Raw genomic sequence first — 18,477 nt, forward strand, 5'->3', positions numbered from 1 at the left:
AAAATCCTTTATTATATAAAAAACTAGTATGTTTTGGGTCTTTTAAGTTAGCTTATTCATTAACTCTATATCTGGTTGTCGAGTAATACTAATAGAATATTTATTCCTATAACCAAGTTATTCCACATATTAAATGGTTATTTTTAAATTAATATTATAGTCCAACAATTTTTTTATTAATATTTGCTCAAATAGGTCCAATAATGCTAAAATTCTTTATTATATAAAAATCTAGTATGTTTTGGGTCTTTTAAATTAGCTTATTCATTAACTCTATATTTGGTTGTAGAGAAACGCTAATAGAGTATTTACTTTTATAATCAAGTTATTTTATATATTAAATAATTATTTTTAAATTAGTTCAGTCTTTTATATCGAAGATCAATTTTGGTTGGAAAAATAGAATATGGAGATAATATATTATTCCTATAATCAATATTTTTTGTTTAATGATGCAATATATTATTTCATATTTAAAGTCATAACATGTTGAATTCTTTTGACTATAGCTATTAGCAATACTTAACTTAGATAATAGTGCTGCTTTCATTACTTAATAATTATCCCAAATAATATGCATTATGCAATGTTCATACTAATAAAAAGGATAAATAATAAATTTTAAAATTTCTCTTATATTTATCATTTAGGTTAAAAAATATTTTAAAATTAATATAAAATTAATAATAAAAATTATAATATATAAAATATTAAACTAGTTAGTTCTATAGTGGACCGCTGTAGTTTAACTGCTCTAACAATCCACATGAACATCATCGATTGCTGCCTTCCTGCCGTACCAAAGTTGTAGGATTTTAAGTGGTGTGGTAGTCCCCTAGCTTCAACAAGTCCAAATTCTTTAGGTTACCGTCCTCTTACACTAAGGCAGCACCTTCCAATGTATATGGACGATGGCCCCAAAAAAAGGTTTCCAACTTTAGGAGAGCCCAAAAATTTTTGAAAAAAAATAATTTCATACAATCTCCAAACCAGAATAGATTATAAAATGCAAGAAATCCATCGTATTATCAAATATAAAGAAATTGGTTGCATCAAAACACAAGAAATCCACTGTTATTGAGCACAAATAAATTTAAATAGCAACGAAATCCTTTCACGCATAAACATAAAAAATTTCAAAATTATCTTTTGAAATCAATGAATTTATTGAGAAAATCATACCAATGAATCGGCTGCTGGTGAGAATTTTAGCTATTTTGAATATCTCGATGGTCCCAAAGATAAAATCGAATGATCATCGTTGATAATGATAGGGGAAGGCAACAGAATTAGAAGGGCTTCGATGATTTTTTTCCTAAAAAGCAATCCATCCGATAGGTAAAAAGAATCAAGGGCATTTTTGTTATGAACCCTTTTTCCATTAATATTGTTAAAATAGAGACTAGCAGCTGGGACTTTTTATAATATTTTTAAAGTTTTGGGGTCCTTTTGAAATTTTTGTCTATTTGGAATCCAAATGTAAATGGGCCAAAATACAAGGGTGCCCGGTTTTCTTTTTTTCTTTGGATACAGTTTCTAGCTTTGCTTCGAGATCCAATTTTCATGGGATGTGTGCGCATGTGCTAACTAGGTAACGGAAGGGGGCGTTTCATGAGCCTTGCTTGAATGAGAGGGTCCGCACCGAACCGCTTCCGATCGAAGTAAGATAAGAGTCTGATAATGTGACTCACCTCCCTCTTGTCTCTGTCGCGCTGCAGCTTGGCTAATGGCTGGAGAAGCCATGATAGGATCCCGCTTCCTTGCTCCCTCCATGTATCACCCCCGGTCCAGTCTTCGGCATAAGATACCGCACACGATAGGAATTTGGAAGGGCACGCCCCATCCCAACCCCTCCTCCTCCATCGACCATCATATACGCAGCAGCAGCACCGCAATCCTCCTCTCCTCACACTCAAGTAGAGAGAGAGAGAGGGGCGTCCAGACTCCAGTAGAGCCGAATTGGGGAGGAAATAAGGAGAAGAAAAAGGCGGCAAGCTTTGGGGCGATGCCGGAGGGAAACCCTCGAAATCCTACGGCAATGGAGAGGAGGGAGATGGAAACTTTCAGATCCTTCAGGATGGATCGTAACTCCCCCGAGGCCGCCAAGCTCCGCGACGCCGTCTCCCGGAAGCTGTTCGACTTCCTCGGCACCTACTCCGACGACGTCCTCGCGGTACTAATTCATATCCCGACCCCATGCCCCTGCCTTCACATCGTTTCCAGTCTTCTTCTCTAGCAGATTTATGCGCCCTCGGTTTCTCTCTCTCTCTTTCCTCCCCTTCTCCCCGCTTGTCCTTTTTCTCTTTGTCGTTGAACTACTATCAGGGATTGCGTATTTTCTCTTGGTGTTGAACTACTGTTAGGTGATTGCGTTTTTGCTCTTGGTGTTCCACTACTATTAGGGGTTGCGTGTTTACCGATCGATTTGTGTCTGCTCCTGCGTTTGAAATATACGGTAAATCTATCCTTGCAGCTGATACACCGTATGCTCTTGTTCTCGGAACACTGGTTATGAAACAGCCACGGGGAATATATGATTGCTTATGCGGGAGGTCGATGTTGCCATCATGGGTGAATCATAGTTGAACATTCAGTTCGAACTTTGTCGGGGTTTCTTGCAGCGTTGGCTTTGGGGTAGAAGCAATGGCGGAGCTAGGATTTTACCAGAGGGGGAGCCGAACAGGGAAATTATTATCGAAGGTTAAAAATAAGCTCAAGCAATACACGTGAAAATAATAATAATGATGATGATGATGCCGACAATCCTACCATTTGAAAAATATATTTTTCACACAATTTTTTTAGAAGTGCGTCCAGCCAGATCTTTTTATTATCTTTAATCACAAAGGGAGAGGAGAAAACCTCTTTGGCCGGAGTCATGAAGTCTGCAATGGTTTATAGGCTCTCTGGTATACATTTACAAACGAAGGCTTGACCTTATTGGCAATGCTCAGTTTGGCAATCTGGTGTCTGTTTGTATTTGCATGTGTCTAGTCATCATCTGCGGATTCCAGAGAGTGCATAACCTCGCGAGAGATTAAACAACATTATAATTATATGGCATATAGCATGATTGCTGACATATGTTTTTTTCCTTTATTGATCAAGGAATACATTGTAGTGCTTGTTTGCAATGGCAAACATCAGAATCAGGCACAGGATGACCTGGAGGCATTTCTTGGGGATGAGAGTGCAAAATTTGTGGCATGGTATCTTGATTTTGACCCCTCATTATCCATTTGTGATTTTATTTCTATGTAAGATATGCTTATTTTTGCTTACCCTATGGATTTATGATTTTATTTAGGCTCTGGGATTATCTCTATAAGGAAGTAAGTATTTTGAGATCACCTCTTGACTCTTCAAACCTTAAAGCTGAGGGGACAAGTATGCAAGACAATTTTTGGACAGGGAGCAGAAATGTAGCAGGCCACTGGATCATCAGATTACTGACATTCTGCTGGTAACAATTTCCTTTCAAATTTCTCTTAGCATACAAATAATATTTGATCTGTTTAACAGTATAGGAGGTTTTAATATATTTTGCAGTCTAAGGATGGCTTGTATGAATCACCAAACTTCTCTACAAACTCAAGTCGGTCAAACACTGTTGAAGTTTCGGAGAACCTCCAACGATGGCGTCCGACCGACATCCCTTCAATTGAAGTAGATGCTGAGAGATCACCGGCACAGACACATGAAGTTCACCAGAAGTTTATTCCAACTGACAGTAACTCCAGTGGAGCTATTAAGCATTTGTCATCTAGCATACGATATGAGAGTCAGCATCAGAAGGTTGATCGGCTAAGCCATCTGTATTAGGTTTGATTATCATGTAAATTTCTAAAAAAGATTGCAGTATCTAACTTCATCATTGCATATGGTAGAACAGATTACCAAAAATAATTCCAGTGCAGTACCTTGTCAGCCTTTGCCTATGCCAAAGACAGAAGCAGTTGCAAGGAAATTACAATCAACTATTATAGGCAAGTATTTCTTTTTTTCGAGTGCTTGGATTAACTACTGAAGGTGCCTGCATTCTTGCATACTTAAATATCATGCCCCTAGGTTCTCCTATAATGGCAGTTTAGTTGTGTCTGATCTGCAACTTCAGAGTTACTGTATTCCCTGTCATCTTTCATTGGCCCTTGTATGATGCTATATTCTTCACAAGTATTTACTTTATCATGAGTGTCCAAAAGTCCGTGCTCTTCTAATTGAGTGTTACAGAATTGTGGTTTTTCCTTCTTCTTTTTTTATATGCAGAAGATGCTGAATCTAGGTCCTTGTCCATGAAAAATACTTCTGCAAGAAGGCTGCCTTCAAAAGCCATGGAAGTTGAAGAGCATCAAAATACTCAGCCACGTGGTAGTGTTTGGGATAGAATAGGCAAGCCATGTAAAGAAGGTGATCCTTTAAGGGAAAAGAGAAACTGTAATGGAGAAGAGCTTCAAAATATTAGATCAATTGAGCCAGATGCAAGATTGAGTTCTACTCTAACTGGTAGGTTGGTTGCACCTGATGAAGTTTGTGGCAGGACCATTTCCAACCACCATTCTGATAGGAACGGTAAACAGGAGTGGAATTCCCATACATTGCACGCTCCTGATCATGGGGATAAATCCAAACGCAAAAGACAATATGATCAGATTGATTCTGGGAACAGTTCTTCATCTTTTTCTGGGTGCAAGGAGAATCATCTCCAAGATAAAGAAGCATTTCCAAAGTTGCAAAGATCATTACCTGTTAAACATAACTGTTTGCAAAGCTTAAATAAGTCTACAGCTGAAGCTAAAGGTTTAACAATGATGTTTTCTGAGCCAGCATGCCATTCAGCAGAATCCTCAAGACCAGAGCCTCATCTACAGTCCAATACAGTATCTCAATCTCTGTTGGATAAAAGGGCTTTACGAACCACTCTTATGCAGAATCTGGTTCCAGCTAACAATCCAGCACCAACCCAATCTGAATCCCTCAGCAATTCAGAACATGGAAATGGCAACAGTAGGCCTATGGAAAATGTAAGAATTCATTGATATATGCTAGCACTATTCAAAGTTTCCAACAATTACCATTTTATCTCCTTTAAAACCCTCATGTAGGAAATGTTGAATGTGAAATTAAAACTGCACCAAGTTGAGATGGATATGCTTAAGCTCCGTTCGAAGCAGGTGGAGATGAACAACGGAAAACTCAATGCATCATCAGGTTTTGAGCTGCAATTTTGTGTATCTTATTTCTTTGAATTATGCATCAGTGCCCTCTGTCCTACTCAAAGATTTAATATTAGTGGTTGTTTTTCAGTTGAAAATGTTTAAATTTGAATATCATGTGCTGCTTGCCAAATTTTTGAGAGAACTTTCATCCAGGGTTCCTTGGTATTTTTTCATGTACTCAAATCCTTCTCCCACATCCAGTCTTTATCTTCACCCAGGCCTCTTGTATTTATTGAAGATAAAATTATTGTCTTAATTGATTCTCCACCATTGTATCAGCTATTATAGACATTCCTGAAGTTCCTTTTATGTGCTTACATTTATCTTTAACTTTATACTTGTCCATACACCTATTTCAGTTTTTTCATTTCCACTACACTTGCATGCTATATACCTGAACCTTCCATTGTCCAACGTACTGTTTGACACAATTTGTGAGTCTCACTGCTGTCCTTCACTTATGACTCTAGTTCATCGCATGTAATGCATGTAACTATCACACAGCACCTTAAAAACAATGTTCTACATCATCCTAATAATCCATTATTCTATCTGCATGCACAATGTGTGACACATGTTAGAACAATATTTCTTTCTTAAAGTCCAAAACTTAATCTTCAAAACTAGCATATTAACTGCGTGTGGGACTCCATCTTACTTGATGTAGTTGAATTTCATGATTCAGATATTAGGCATAATTCCATCTGGAGACATATACCCATTTCCTACAAGTTCCTTGCAATTTGGAGAATTTGGCTCTTGTTGCCAGAATTTATCCAATTACTTACAGTTACCCTATAAATTAGCAACTAATCATATGTGGCAGCAGCATTAAATAACAGATGTCTGCTTAATTTCTTTTTGCGATGTTACATATTCATGTTTGGCCTGATTTTCTTGAGATGTAAAGACATATTTTATATGTGAGAAAAATGGCATGAAAGGTGTTTGCCCTTTATCAGCTCCTGCTTAATTCACTAGTAATTATTTTATCTATATAAAATTTTTATTTAGCTTGTTTTGTTCTAGATGGAAATACCTGTAAGGGCCTGTTTGGAAAACCCTGATAAGTTATCTCTGAAATAGATTCATATATAGTGTTAGAAGTAATTTGGAATGGACCGATGATGCATGAAGATTCAAGCCCATTATGACCCATCGGACCCATATCAGCGTCTCTCAAGTGGCTTAGTTGTTGTGGTTTGCCCGATCTCTGATTGGTAAATGTCTGTCCCGACTCTTGATCGGAGGCTATTCTGTCCAACCTCTCGTCGGCATATTCTTTATTCGAATCCTGGGGGAAAAGATTCTTGGTCGGAAAACTATCAGTCTCAACTCCTAGTCGGCACGCCACACTCTTTGATCTTTCTTCATAAGCAGATTGATTAGGCTCAGATTCAAAAGGCAGGCGTCAATTGGTCATAGTTGTCAATACTATCTGGCCATATCTGTCAATACTATCTGGGTGTAACCGTCTGATCATGAGAATCTTTCGGATGTAACCGTCTGATCTTGAGAATCACAACCAAATAACTGCACAAGATTCGGCCAGTCTGTCTACCAAAAACGATTACACTGCCGTCTCCTCTATAAATACTTAAATCCTGAAGATCCAGATAAGTAACCCATTTCAGAGAGCTAAAATTTTACTTCTCTGTTTGCGTATTTTGACTTGAGCATCGGAGGGTCCTTGTCGGAGCACAATCCTTCGATCCGGACTTTTTTGCAAGTTGCTCCAGCACCGCGCTTCCCAATTTTCCGGCGTCAACCAGAAATCAGGTAGCAACAGAAAGAGGAAGGGCTGAATCTTAGGTCCTATAGAAAGAAGTAGACGAGTCAGAAACTCTCAAAGATGGCTCCCCGCAGGACTTCCTCTCGGCGAACCAATACCTCCACCTCCCGGTAGGTGCAGAATGAAACAAATCACTTTGCTCGGCACCTCCAGCGACGATGGAAGTTCCTGCGTCGGTGCAGTAATCCGCGGCGGTGATCGTGGAGCAATTCAATCTGCTTTTCCAGCAAGTGCAACAACTCACGACTGTCGTTCAGGCAGCGATCTAGCATCCGTCGGAGCCACAGCCGATGAATCAGACCCAAATCTCTTCGCCCCAGCGATTGGCGGCAGATTAGACTCAAGAGCCAAGGAGACAGTGGTCTTCGAGTCCTCAGTCGGGGCATGATTCAATCCCCGACCGACGATCTCCTCCGCGCTCTGAAGCGCATACTAATTGAGATGTGGAAGTCGAGTGAAGACTTCAAGAAATGGATCGGAAGATCCAGCAGATTTGCAACAACCCGTCAGCATCATTCGACGGGTTCGATTCTGAGCCGTCTTTTGTGACGAGCATCCTCTAGGAATCTATCCCACCAAACTTCAAGGTTCTTCAGTTGGAGTAGCTCAATGGCGCTAGAGAAACAAATAAATATAAACACTGATCCTGAAGACCAGTGGATCTTCCAATTCATTGGGATCAAGAGCTGGGATCATCTTAATCGGGCCGGAAGGTGATGTGGCGGAGTACGCTCTGCGGTTTGAATTTTCAGCCACCAACAATAAAGCAGAGTATGAGGCTTTAATTGCTGGGCTTAGACTTGTAAAGGATGTGAGAGCTAAATATTTGAAGGTCTTCAGTGACTCTCAACTAGTGACGGGATAAGTCAAGGGCGAATATGAAGCACGAGAGAAAAACATGAAGAGGTACCTCGAAAAGGTAAAAAAAATAGCCATATCTTTTCTAAGCTTTGATATTCAACAGGTACGTTGGATACAAAATATACGAATGGATGTGCTGTCAAAGCTAGCAGCCTCTCTACCATCCGAATTTCAAAAAGAAATTTATATTGAGATATTGGAAAACTCAAGTTTGGAAGAACCTCTTGCTGTTCGGCACGATTGAAGAAGAGTCTTGCTGGATTGATCCCTTACTGAAGTATCTCAGGTTGGATGAATTACCATCTGACAGTCGGAAAGCTCGAAAAATCCGCAAGCATGCTGTCTACTATGTGCTTCATGATAACAAGCTGTATAAGCGATCCTTCTCTCTCCCGCTTCTGAAGTGTCTGCGACCGTCTGAAGCCGATTATGCACTAAGAGAGATCCACGAGGGAATTTATGAAAATTACTTGGGTGTAAAGACTCTTTCTTACAAAATCCTCTGACAAGGTTATTATTGGCCTTCGATGCAAAAGGATGCCTCCGCTTTTGTAAGAAGGTGCGATCGCTGTCAGAGGACTTTCAATGTTTAGCATCAACCAGCGGTGCCTCTTACTCCCATCGTCGCTCCATGGCCTTTCGCTCAGTGGGGAATGAACATTTTGGATCCTTTTCCTCAGGTCTCAGCTCAGCACAAATTCCTCTTGATGGCTATTGATTACTTCACAAAGTGGGTGGAGGTCGAGCCCCTAACCTGTATAACAGAGGCTAAGGTTAAAGACTTCATCTAGAAATCCATTATCTGCCGCTATGGTCTTCCGAGAGTGCTGGTAACTGATAATAGCAGGCAATTCAGCGGCTCCGGGCTCCGAGAATTTTGTGAAGACTTTAGAATTGAACAACGCTTCACTTCAGTCGGACACCCACAAAGGGGAGGTCGAAGTAATGAACAAGATTCTTTTGCAAGGTCTGAAGGCTAGACTTAATCGAACTGAGGGATCCTGGGTGGACGAGCTGTATCATGTGCTGTGGACATACCGAACAACTCAAAAAATTTCGATCGGAGAAACTTCATTCAATCTTGCATTCGGAACCGAAGCAGTTATGCCGGTTGAGATCGGCTTCCTTAAAAGTCGAGGAGTACAATGAGGACACCAACTCTGAATGGTTGCGAACCAATCTTGATCTGGTTGAGAGTCGGGAATGGGCTGCCGTGTGAATGGCATCTTACCAACAAAGGGTGGCCAAATACTACAATTTTCGAGTCAAGTCTAAGAAATTTCGAGTTGGTGATTTGGTGCTGCGGCGCGCCAAAGTCTCACAACCTACGGAGCGGAAAAAGCTATCACCTAATTGGAAATGTCCTTATCAGATGGATGAGATGGTATGCTCCGAAATTTATAAATTGAGACAGCTTGATGGAACTCCACTCCAAAGATCGTGGAACTCAGCTAACCTCCGTATGTATTATCAGTGATATTGTAATTTTGCTGAAGTATATGCATGAATGAACGTTCTAATTTGTCAACGTCGATACTTCCACATATAAGTGAGAGTAATATCAATGAGGGGCTTATATTTGAATTCGATCTTTGATCGGTCTTGAGATGTTAAAAATCTTTGATCGGCTTATATTTAAACTCGACCTTTGATCGGTCTTGAGATGTTAAAAGCCTTTGATCGGCTTATATTTAAACTCGACCTTTGATCGGTCTTGAGATGTTATAAGTCTTTGATCAGCTTATATTTAAATTCGATCTTTGATCGGCCTCGAGATGTTAAAAGCCTTTGATTGGCTTATATTTAAACTCGACCTTTGATCGACCTCGAGATATTAAAAGCCTTTGATCGGCTTATATTTAAACTCGGCTTTTGATCGGCCTCAAGATGTTAAAAGTCTTTGATCAACTTATATTTGAACTCAGCCTTTGATCGGTCTCAAGATGTTAAAAGCTTTTGATTGGCTTATATTTAAATTCGGCCTTTGATCGGCCTCGAGATGTTAAAAATCTTTGATCAGCTTATATTAAACTCGACCTTTGATCGATCTCGAGATGTTAAAAGTTTTTGATCGGCTTATATTTAAACTCGGCCTTCAATTGATCTCGAGATGTTAAAAGTCTTTGATCAGCTCATATTTAAACTCGGCCTTTGATCGGTCTCGAGATGTTAAAAGCTTTTGATCGGCTTATATTTAAACCTAATCTTTAGTCGACTTAGAAATTCTAAAAGCCTGAGATCGATTATAACTATCCCTATTCTAGTGTCGAAGGCAAAAAATAGGTATCGGTGCATAATTTGAGAACTTGCGTCATATAGCTACTCCCTCAGCCTGATTTTTGAACTCGGAAGTAGGGGGATAGCATTACGAAAATTGAAATTTTATTAAGATAAAGCTTTTACATTTTATGACAACCATGTGGAGTTAGTATGATTCAGAAAACGACAACATAAAAAAAAATATATATGAATGCATGGTTGGAAAAGTTATAATTTTATTCCAACAAGAAGCGTTTATAAGAGTCTAGTCAGCTCTTTGTCTGACATTACAAGATGAGAAAAGACAAAATGAAGAGAAGAAAAAAGTTGGCTACTCGACTGGTGGGGCATCGTCGGCTGGTTGCATCTCGTCGACCTTGAAAATTCTCCCGCCATCAAGATCTTCGACATGTCGTGCTCTGCGGGCAATCACGAATTCGAGAAATATGTAAGCATTCTCTCGTAGCTGCATCAAGGCATCTTCCATGTCCATCTCGGGATCGGACAGCTCGGACCGGTCAAGTTGTGGGTATAAAATTCGAATTGCATTCCGACAAAAGTTGTAGTCAGAATGATGCTTGACAGTAAAGGTCGTGTGGATCGTTGATTGAGAATTGTCCATTAGCTGCTCGTGAGGTCGGGAATAAGAAGCTCTTTCTCCTCCCGCTGGAGATCGGCCTTCTTGTTCTCGCTCTCCCGATCGAGATCTTTCGTCATAGGAGATTGGAAGAGGCTCTTTTGAGCCGACGTTGGTGATGGGAGCCGTCACCTGGATACCTCGTTGTTGTACATCATTGGGAGTGACGACGATCTTCTTGCTATTCAACGTCTTTTCAACTTTGAAATTTTCTCTCTGGCGTTGCGGAGTTCGTTCTGAAGTTGCAATGTTCGCTTGGACCTCATCCAACCAAATTTCTTACACTTAATTAGGGACTCCAACGCGCGGATTTTTCCATGGATAGAGTCAAGCTGACGACGATATACAGTCAATTTCGCTGCCACACCCCAGGATTTTTTTTCGTCGCGTCGGATATCCACTGCACCTCTTCAGCAAAGCATGCCTTTTCGACATTGTGCGCTATAGCTCCTCGCCGAACCTCCTGTTGAAGTCTACCGACTTTTTTCTCGATCTCATCAAGTTTTTTTTGAGCCATTCGTAGTCTCTTTCCCCGGTTGGTGGCCTTTCTTTTGAAAAATTTGAATTTCTTCTCCAAGCTCTTAATGCGAGCTTTAATCTTGACCGCCATCACTGAAGGAAGAGGAGTGGCCAGTAAAGGAGCAGCAGCTATCGGGCCGACGTTACAAGCATCATTCGCCAACATGCAAACAATCGAAGACAATAAATTCAAAAAGCTCTAATTTCATTTCATTAAACGTAAGTTTCTTACAGAGATAAAAGAGGGAACAAAAAGTACAAGTCTTTAATTTTCGACCTTTCTTTGGAGAGTTGTGTCCGAAGGAGGCTCGGAAGCACCTGCATCAGCAGTTGAAGAGGAGAGCAGCTCAACGACGTTCTCCTTCTCGGAGATAGGGAGTTCGGAGACAGTGTGAACTTTATCTTCATTTTCATCTTGATCTTCATAGTCTAAGAAGATGAGATCAAGCTCTAGATGCTCCTCCTCTATCGACTTTCGATAGTTGACCTAGCCTTCTTTGTGAGCCTGATGAAAAATCTTCTCGCTGAAGGTCACATGGCTGTTGCGGTATTCTTCAGATGCCTTAAATGTCTCCACCGCTCGAGCCATCTTCTCAGCGAAGACAAGTGATGCCTTGAATTCTTCGATTGAGGAGCGCTTGGCATTTTGAATGTATTCCTCAGTCCTTCTCTCCGCCTCTTTCTCCCTCTCCAGGGTGAGGCGAGGTTGGACTCCACCTGCCCAAGGGCCCCCTGGAGATTCTTGGTCTCAGTCTCTAGTTCTTTAATTTTCCTCTGAGCTACTTGGTCATCCATCTCGGCTTTCTTCTCGGCCTCTCGCGTCTGTGCTTCTCCGATCGAGTGGTCCTACAGATTGACGAGAACATGAAACAGCTGCATTTCAAATCAACTGAGTCAGAGGAAATATGATGATTAAAAAAGAAAAAGGGGTGACAGGATAAATGCTATACCTGATGGCCAACGATCAAGGACAGTTTCTTCGGACTGGAAATGCTCATCTTGTCTATCTGCTATAACTCCATTGGAATAATGGAGTTTTCGACAGTTTCACGAATTGCCTTCCAGTCTTGAAAAAATAAGCCTTCTGAAATATCATCGGGAAGAGCCTCATCATCGTCGGCCTTCTTAGAAGACCCTGCTCGAGCAGAAGTCTTGGAAGGCTGAGGTCGCTCAATGATTTTTTTCGAAAGTCGGCGGTCAGGGTCGGAGTAGGTGCAGGTATCCCAAAACTATTCCGACCTCGAAGGAAAGTGTTTGGTCGGCAGGGACAAGCTCTTGGCTGAGCTTGGCAGATTTCAATTTCTTCTTTTCTTTAGTTCCGACAGTCTGAGTCTTCCTCTTCTATGGAAGAGAGGCCTTTAATTTCGCAAGATCCTCTACCGAGAGTTTCATTTCTATAATTGTTCAACAAATGTCGAGTTAGAAAGCTATACATACATACATACATACATACATACATATATATATATTATATATTTTATAATATATATTATATATATATATATAAGAAGAAGAAGAAGAAGAAAAAGCATGAACGACTCCACCACTTTAGGTTCGGTAGAGGAAAGCCCTGTTGAGAAGAGGGATTCATCGGATAAAAGCTCATCCAGATGAGGAGCGTTGCGATCCAGGAGATCCTTAAGTCCTCTCTTTTTCTCAGCACTCAACTCTACGGGCTTCAAGGATGAAGCTTCGATCCAGCTCTAGTTCGGAAGTCCCCAGTTGTCTATCGAAGCACAAGAGACAAAAAAAGAAACGGCTCTTCCAGCCGTGAATAGATGAGGGAGCGTCAGAAACTAGGGAAGTAGCACCCCTCCAGGAGGAGACATACAGCCAGTCGGCGTATGGGAGTTCTTTAATGTGAAGAGAGCTCGGAAGAGAGGATTCGAAGGTCGGATTCCTGTCCGAGAGCAGAGAACAAGAAACCCTATGATATATCTAAAGGAATTCGGAGACACAGAACAGAAAGCAATCCTATAGAACCTAAAAAGCTTAAAAATAAAGAAAAAGATCAGAATCTGAGACATGCTCGAAGATTTTCCTCGTACACCGCTAATCGATCTGGAGGTGAACTGTGGACTCGAGCATTGGAATTAGGAAGTTCAAGATGGAACTCATTTGGAATATAGTATTGGGTTCGGAGCAACTCCAGGTCATTCAAGGTCAATTCGGTTTGGATCTCTCCAAGTCTGACCAAAGGATTGGTTTTAGATCTAGAGTTTTTCAGATCCTTTGCTTTCTCTCGTACGGGACTCTCACTTAGAGTTTTTAGAATCCACCATGAAAACAGCAATCTAAGGGGAAACGAAAGGAAGAAAAAATCAAGAAGAAGGTAAGAGGGACTTACTTTCGAGTAAGAAATCAAAAGGAAGCAGCTATCTTTCGAGAACTCTTCACATGGTGGAGAAAGAAGGAAATCTGTTTGAGGGAGCTTTGGAGCAAGAAAAATGGCAAAGGGAGAAAAGATTTCATCAGAGTCAGCAGGGTAAGGGAAAATAAAACAAAAGAAACCACCCCTTTAAATAGAAGGATGCATGTCTCATGGAGGACGTCAAGTCGGTACGAATTCATAAAATAGACCACGCGTCAAGCCTTCATTAGCTTAACAACTGGCAGACGGTCTCCACATTTAATGCGTCCCAGCAAGACGAACGACGTCAGAAGTGGCATCTGCGCAGATTTCAAAAATTTCATCATTAGCTCGACAACATTTTCACTTGAAAAATCGCGCGCAGGTATTTGGTTTAAAAATAGCTCTTCACATCTCCGGCCATTCATAATGCCAAGATAAATACTCCCATAGCCCGACCAGAGCTCGGACTAGGAAGTAGGGGGTATCTGTTAGGAGTAATTTGGAATGGACCGATGATGTATAAGATTCAAATCCATTATGATCCATCAGGTCCATATCAGTGCCTCTCAAGCGGCCTAGTTGTTGTGGTTTGCCCGACCTCTGGTCGGCAAATGTCTGTCCCAATCCTTGGTCGGAGGCTATTCTGTCTGATCTCTTGTTGGCATGTTCTTGATCCGAATCTGGGTGGAAAAGATTTGGTCCGACCCATGGTCGGAAAAGTATCAGTCCCAATTCCTAGTCGGCATGCCACTCTCTGATTTCTCCTCGGAAGCAGATTGATGAGGCTCAGATTCAAAAGGCAGACGCCAACTGGCCATAGCTGTCAATACTATCTAGTCATAGCTGTCAATACTATCTAGGTGTAACCGTTTGATCCTGAGAATCTTTCGGATGTAATTGTCTGATTCTGAGAATCACAACCAAATAACCACACTAGATTCGGCCAGCCTGTCTACCAAAAACGGTTACACAGCTGTCTTCTCTATAAATACTCAAACCCCGAGGACCCAGATAAGTAACCCATCTCAGAGAGTTAAAATTCTGCTTCTCTATTTGCGCATTCTGACTTGAGCTTCAGAGGATCTTCGCCGGAGCACAATCCTCTAGTCCGAATTTTTTTGCAGGTTGCTCCAGCGCTGTGCTTTCTAATTTTCCGACGTCAACCAGAAACCAGGCAGCAATATATAGTAAAGAGTGAGAAAATGGATAACAGTTGAAAGAGAAGAATGTAAGTTCATTGGGGAAGTCCCGGGATCATGCAATCCCCAAAAAATAGGATACTACATTCCTTCTGGATGGTGAATAATGTTGTACTAGTTCATGTGAATCAAATTCCCATATTGGTAAAGCTCTCTCAATCTCTCACCCTCCCCCTCTCCTATCCCTCTCCATCAATGACACTCCCCAAAATCCCAATTTTTTAAACATATATGGACCTATTCCATTGATAAGCTATTCAAGATCCAAAGAGTGCCTAACTGAATATATTCGAATAGTGTACCCAAGCAATTGCTATTTTTGAGAAGTGGATTGGACCTTGATTATTTTAAGGTACATGTATCCTTAGGATCTTATTATGCTTTTCGAAATTGATCACAGATTTTGCTCATATATTGCAATGATGTCCTTCATATGTTATGTATTAGATGGAAGATTTGCCAACTTGTTTTCCCCTTTCTGCAGGTGTTCAAGATAATCCAGAGGAAGATATAGAGTTAAGGACTGTTCTTGTGACCAATGTAAGGGCACCAAAACAATTAAAAATTTTACTTTGTTTCTTTTTTTTTTTAAATATCTAGATCTTTTTCCTTTTTTTTTTTTGTGTGTGTGTGTGTCTGCAAACATTCTCAAAGATAGCATAACTGATAATCATGGTCTAAGATACTGATATAAGGGGTTCATGTTCCTTTAGCCTCGGTCCAGAAAGGCACACCCAATGCTTCATTTGAAAACTTTGAGATACTGGATTGTTAATGAGGTTTGACTTCTTGGAAAATAGACAATATTTTATAGATTTTAAGGAACATTAGATTTGTAACTTGGATGAGGTAGCATTCTTTTTAGTAGGCATTCTATTTTGAGTTTGTATGCAGTGATTGCTGTTACAAGGAAGTGATTAGTGCGAATTTTAGGAGAAAAGCTAAAAGTTATAATAAGTGGCATGGAGAGATACCTGAATGTATGATTTCCATATTGCTTACTATGGTATGTATATTTGATTCAGACTCAACTGTACTATAGTATATTTGCCATACTTATGCAGCTTTGACTATAATCTTTCCATTTTCATATTGAATCAGCAATTTTGTGCTTTTTTAAATAATTTATGCTATTATAGCATATTTGAAATATTATAATACATTGGAAGTACAGTGGCATGCTCTACATATGAGTGTTTTCAGGGGACGATTATATGGCAGTTTTTTAAAGAAGCAAAATGAGGAATTAGGGATCAGAAATAGCATTTTCTAATGTTATTAGAATAAGTTAAGAGGTTTACAGGAAACCTTTGTCATGGAGGAAAAGCTAATGCTCAATGTTTTTGGGCAAGAAAAAGGTATTTGGATCTGCAAAGTGATGAGTAAAAGCAATAGAGATCTAGATGGGTTTTACATGGAAAATCGTGAAAATAGTTTTTTTTTTTCCTCAGGTTCTACCCTGAAATCATGGACTTGCTAAGCAGGATGAGCTGTTTATTCCATCTTATTTTTCATGAGCTTGAGATATTTGCAAGTCTTATACATTTATGATTGATTGATCAGAAGTAACATTCCTGAAACTTGACCAAACTGCAGGCATAATCTGGGCTTACTTCATGTTCCTTTATGTGAGCATGTGAACGAAGATGGATGATCATGATCCAATCCAATGGATCAGCCTAGAGATTAATAGTTTAATTCTGATTACATACCCATCAATGAAAAATGACAAAAAAATTCGTAAGACTATACTATACCTGGCCTTTCCTCCCAGGAACCTTCGATTCTATCAGAAACTAATTACCATCGTTCAATGCTCTAATTATATGGTATTGTATATGGGTCTTATGTCATGGTTGCATGCCCTTCTACTTTATTTCCATCATTTCTTTATTCATATTTGAAATTTCAATCAGCCATTTCCCCCTTCTTTCAACTTTGGGTGCCGATATTGCATTTTTTTTATTCTTTATTCTCACTCAGGTTTTAATGATGTTCTGAGGCCAACTGCACTTCTGTCTCATTGCTACCACAAGGAAACTGGAAGTGGATATCTGATGCTGTTGTGACAATGTCTATGTTTCAGGTGCATTTTGCAGCATCAAGAGAAGCATTGTTATCACATTTCACAAAGTGTGGGACAATTGTCAAAGTTGTCATGCTAACTGACACAATAACTGGTCAACCAAAAGGGTATCTGTCTTGCAGTTATTCTGTTTTTAAATATTTGTGAATGATCTAATTGTAGCTTCTGCTAAATTGGGTCCCTTACAAAACGTGATTTTCGTTTCCAGGGCGGCATACATTGTTTTTGCTAGCAAGGATTCAGTGGACAAGGCACTATCTTTGACTGGGACTTCATTCTTCTCTCGGAAGCTGATGGTATGGAGAAATTATATACTCTTTAAGAAGAGTTTCACTGTCACAGATCTTCAACTTTTTTTGGGTCCTGCTACTTATCACAGTGACAGATGATAACTGCATTTACTTTAGCAGAATAGATTGAAACAAATCCTCAAAATGTGGAGACTTGAATGTTAATGCCGAAATCTTCTAAGTTGGCAGCATCCTGACCTTCAGTTTGGTTGGTTAAGTTTGGTCTGGTCAATATGGGCTATTTATGAATTCATGGAGTTTGTAAGATCAGCAGAAGTTGCATTACATGGAAAGTGTAGTAATACACCAGAACTAAGAAGCAATAGATGGAGAGAGTATCTAGATTGGATATATTCATGATTATCTTTGTTAGGAAGACGTTATGACTGCAGACATGAGGATTAATGCTTCATATCTCCCAAGATGGTGCCTTGGAAAATTTCAAGCTCGCTCTTGGTGTTAAATCAAAACTCATTTCTCATCACATCATTTCAACCTAGAGTTATCTTGAACAAAAAAACCAGCAATTAGTGGACTTCAATTGCATTAGCAATATGACTTACAAATTTTGACAATACTAACTAATTTATGACTGGTATTTAAAAGTTTACTGTACCGAGAGCATACCAATAACTTTTCTTATATTTCTGTGCAATTCTTTTCAGGTGATGCGAAAAGCAGACATTCCCCCAGGATTCTTGGTGCCAGCCCAGCCAGCTGGAAAACATCTTCAACCATGGAACACCCAGCTTCCCAAGAAGACACCCATCCAAAGACATAATATGAGCTCCAATCTCCAATGGAGACGTGACCAGTCAGCAAGTAGGGAGAACTCCATACCTGCCACTAATGGATTTGGATCATCCAATGTTGGCAAGTAATCCGTCATCAGCTTTATCTGGAGCCCTTGCATAAAAAAACATGACAGTTCTATAGATTCAAATATGAGTTGACAGAGGATGTTAGATTCATATTAGTATGATTTTATGCAGCTTCAGTACCTCTGTGATTTTAAGATTGCAACAAATGGTCACAGGATCGCAGCATTGCTGACCTGAGAGGCACTCCAACACCATCCTATGCTGCCTCAATCCCCACATTATCTGGTTGCAGATCATGATCCCATGTCTGCTTCTTTTTATTTTTTCCCCCCTTCTGATCAAGATCAGAGTTCTCGTGGAGTGATGTAGATCTCTCTAGGCTCCCGATCCTAATTTGAACTATGCCGGACACTTTATTATCTGGATCTATCTGCTTCACTTGGC

At 40.0% G+C, this 18,477-nt stretch overlaps 1 protein-coding gene across 1 annotated transcript; it reads left to right on the plus strand.

Annotated features, from left to right (window-relative positions):
* The first annotated feature begins 1,692 nt into the window (after positions 1-1,692).
* On the plus strand, positions 1,693-18,212 carry LOC105049259 (uncharacterized). The gene is given in 12 exon segments (XM_010928853.4): positions 1,693-2,173; positions 3,109-3,209; positions 3,308-3,402; positions 3,405-3,463; positions 3,550-3,795; positions 3,893-3,986; positions 4,267-5,021; positions 5,103-5,208; positions 15,321-15,376; positions 16,923-17,029; positions 17,131-17,218; positions 17,878-18,212. Coding segments are annotated over 12 exon segments (2,370 nt in total). The 5' UTR covers positions 1,693-1,726; the 3' UTR covers positions 18,094-18,212.
* Positions 18,213-18,477: the final 265 nt, after the last annotated feature.

The sequence above is a fragment of the Elaeis guineensis genome, chromosome 7, assembly GCF_000442705.2.
Source record: "Elaeis guineensis isolate ETL-2024a chromosome 7, EG11, whole genome shotgun sequence".
In the NCBI taxonomy this organism is placed as follows: domain Eukaryota; kingdom Viridiplantae; phylum Streptophyta; class Magnoliopsida; order Arecales; family Arecaceae; genus Elaeis; species Elaeis guineensis.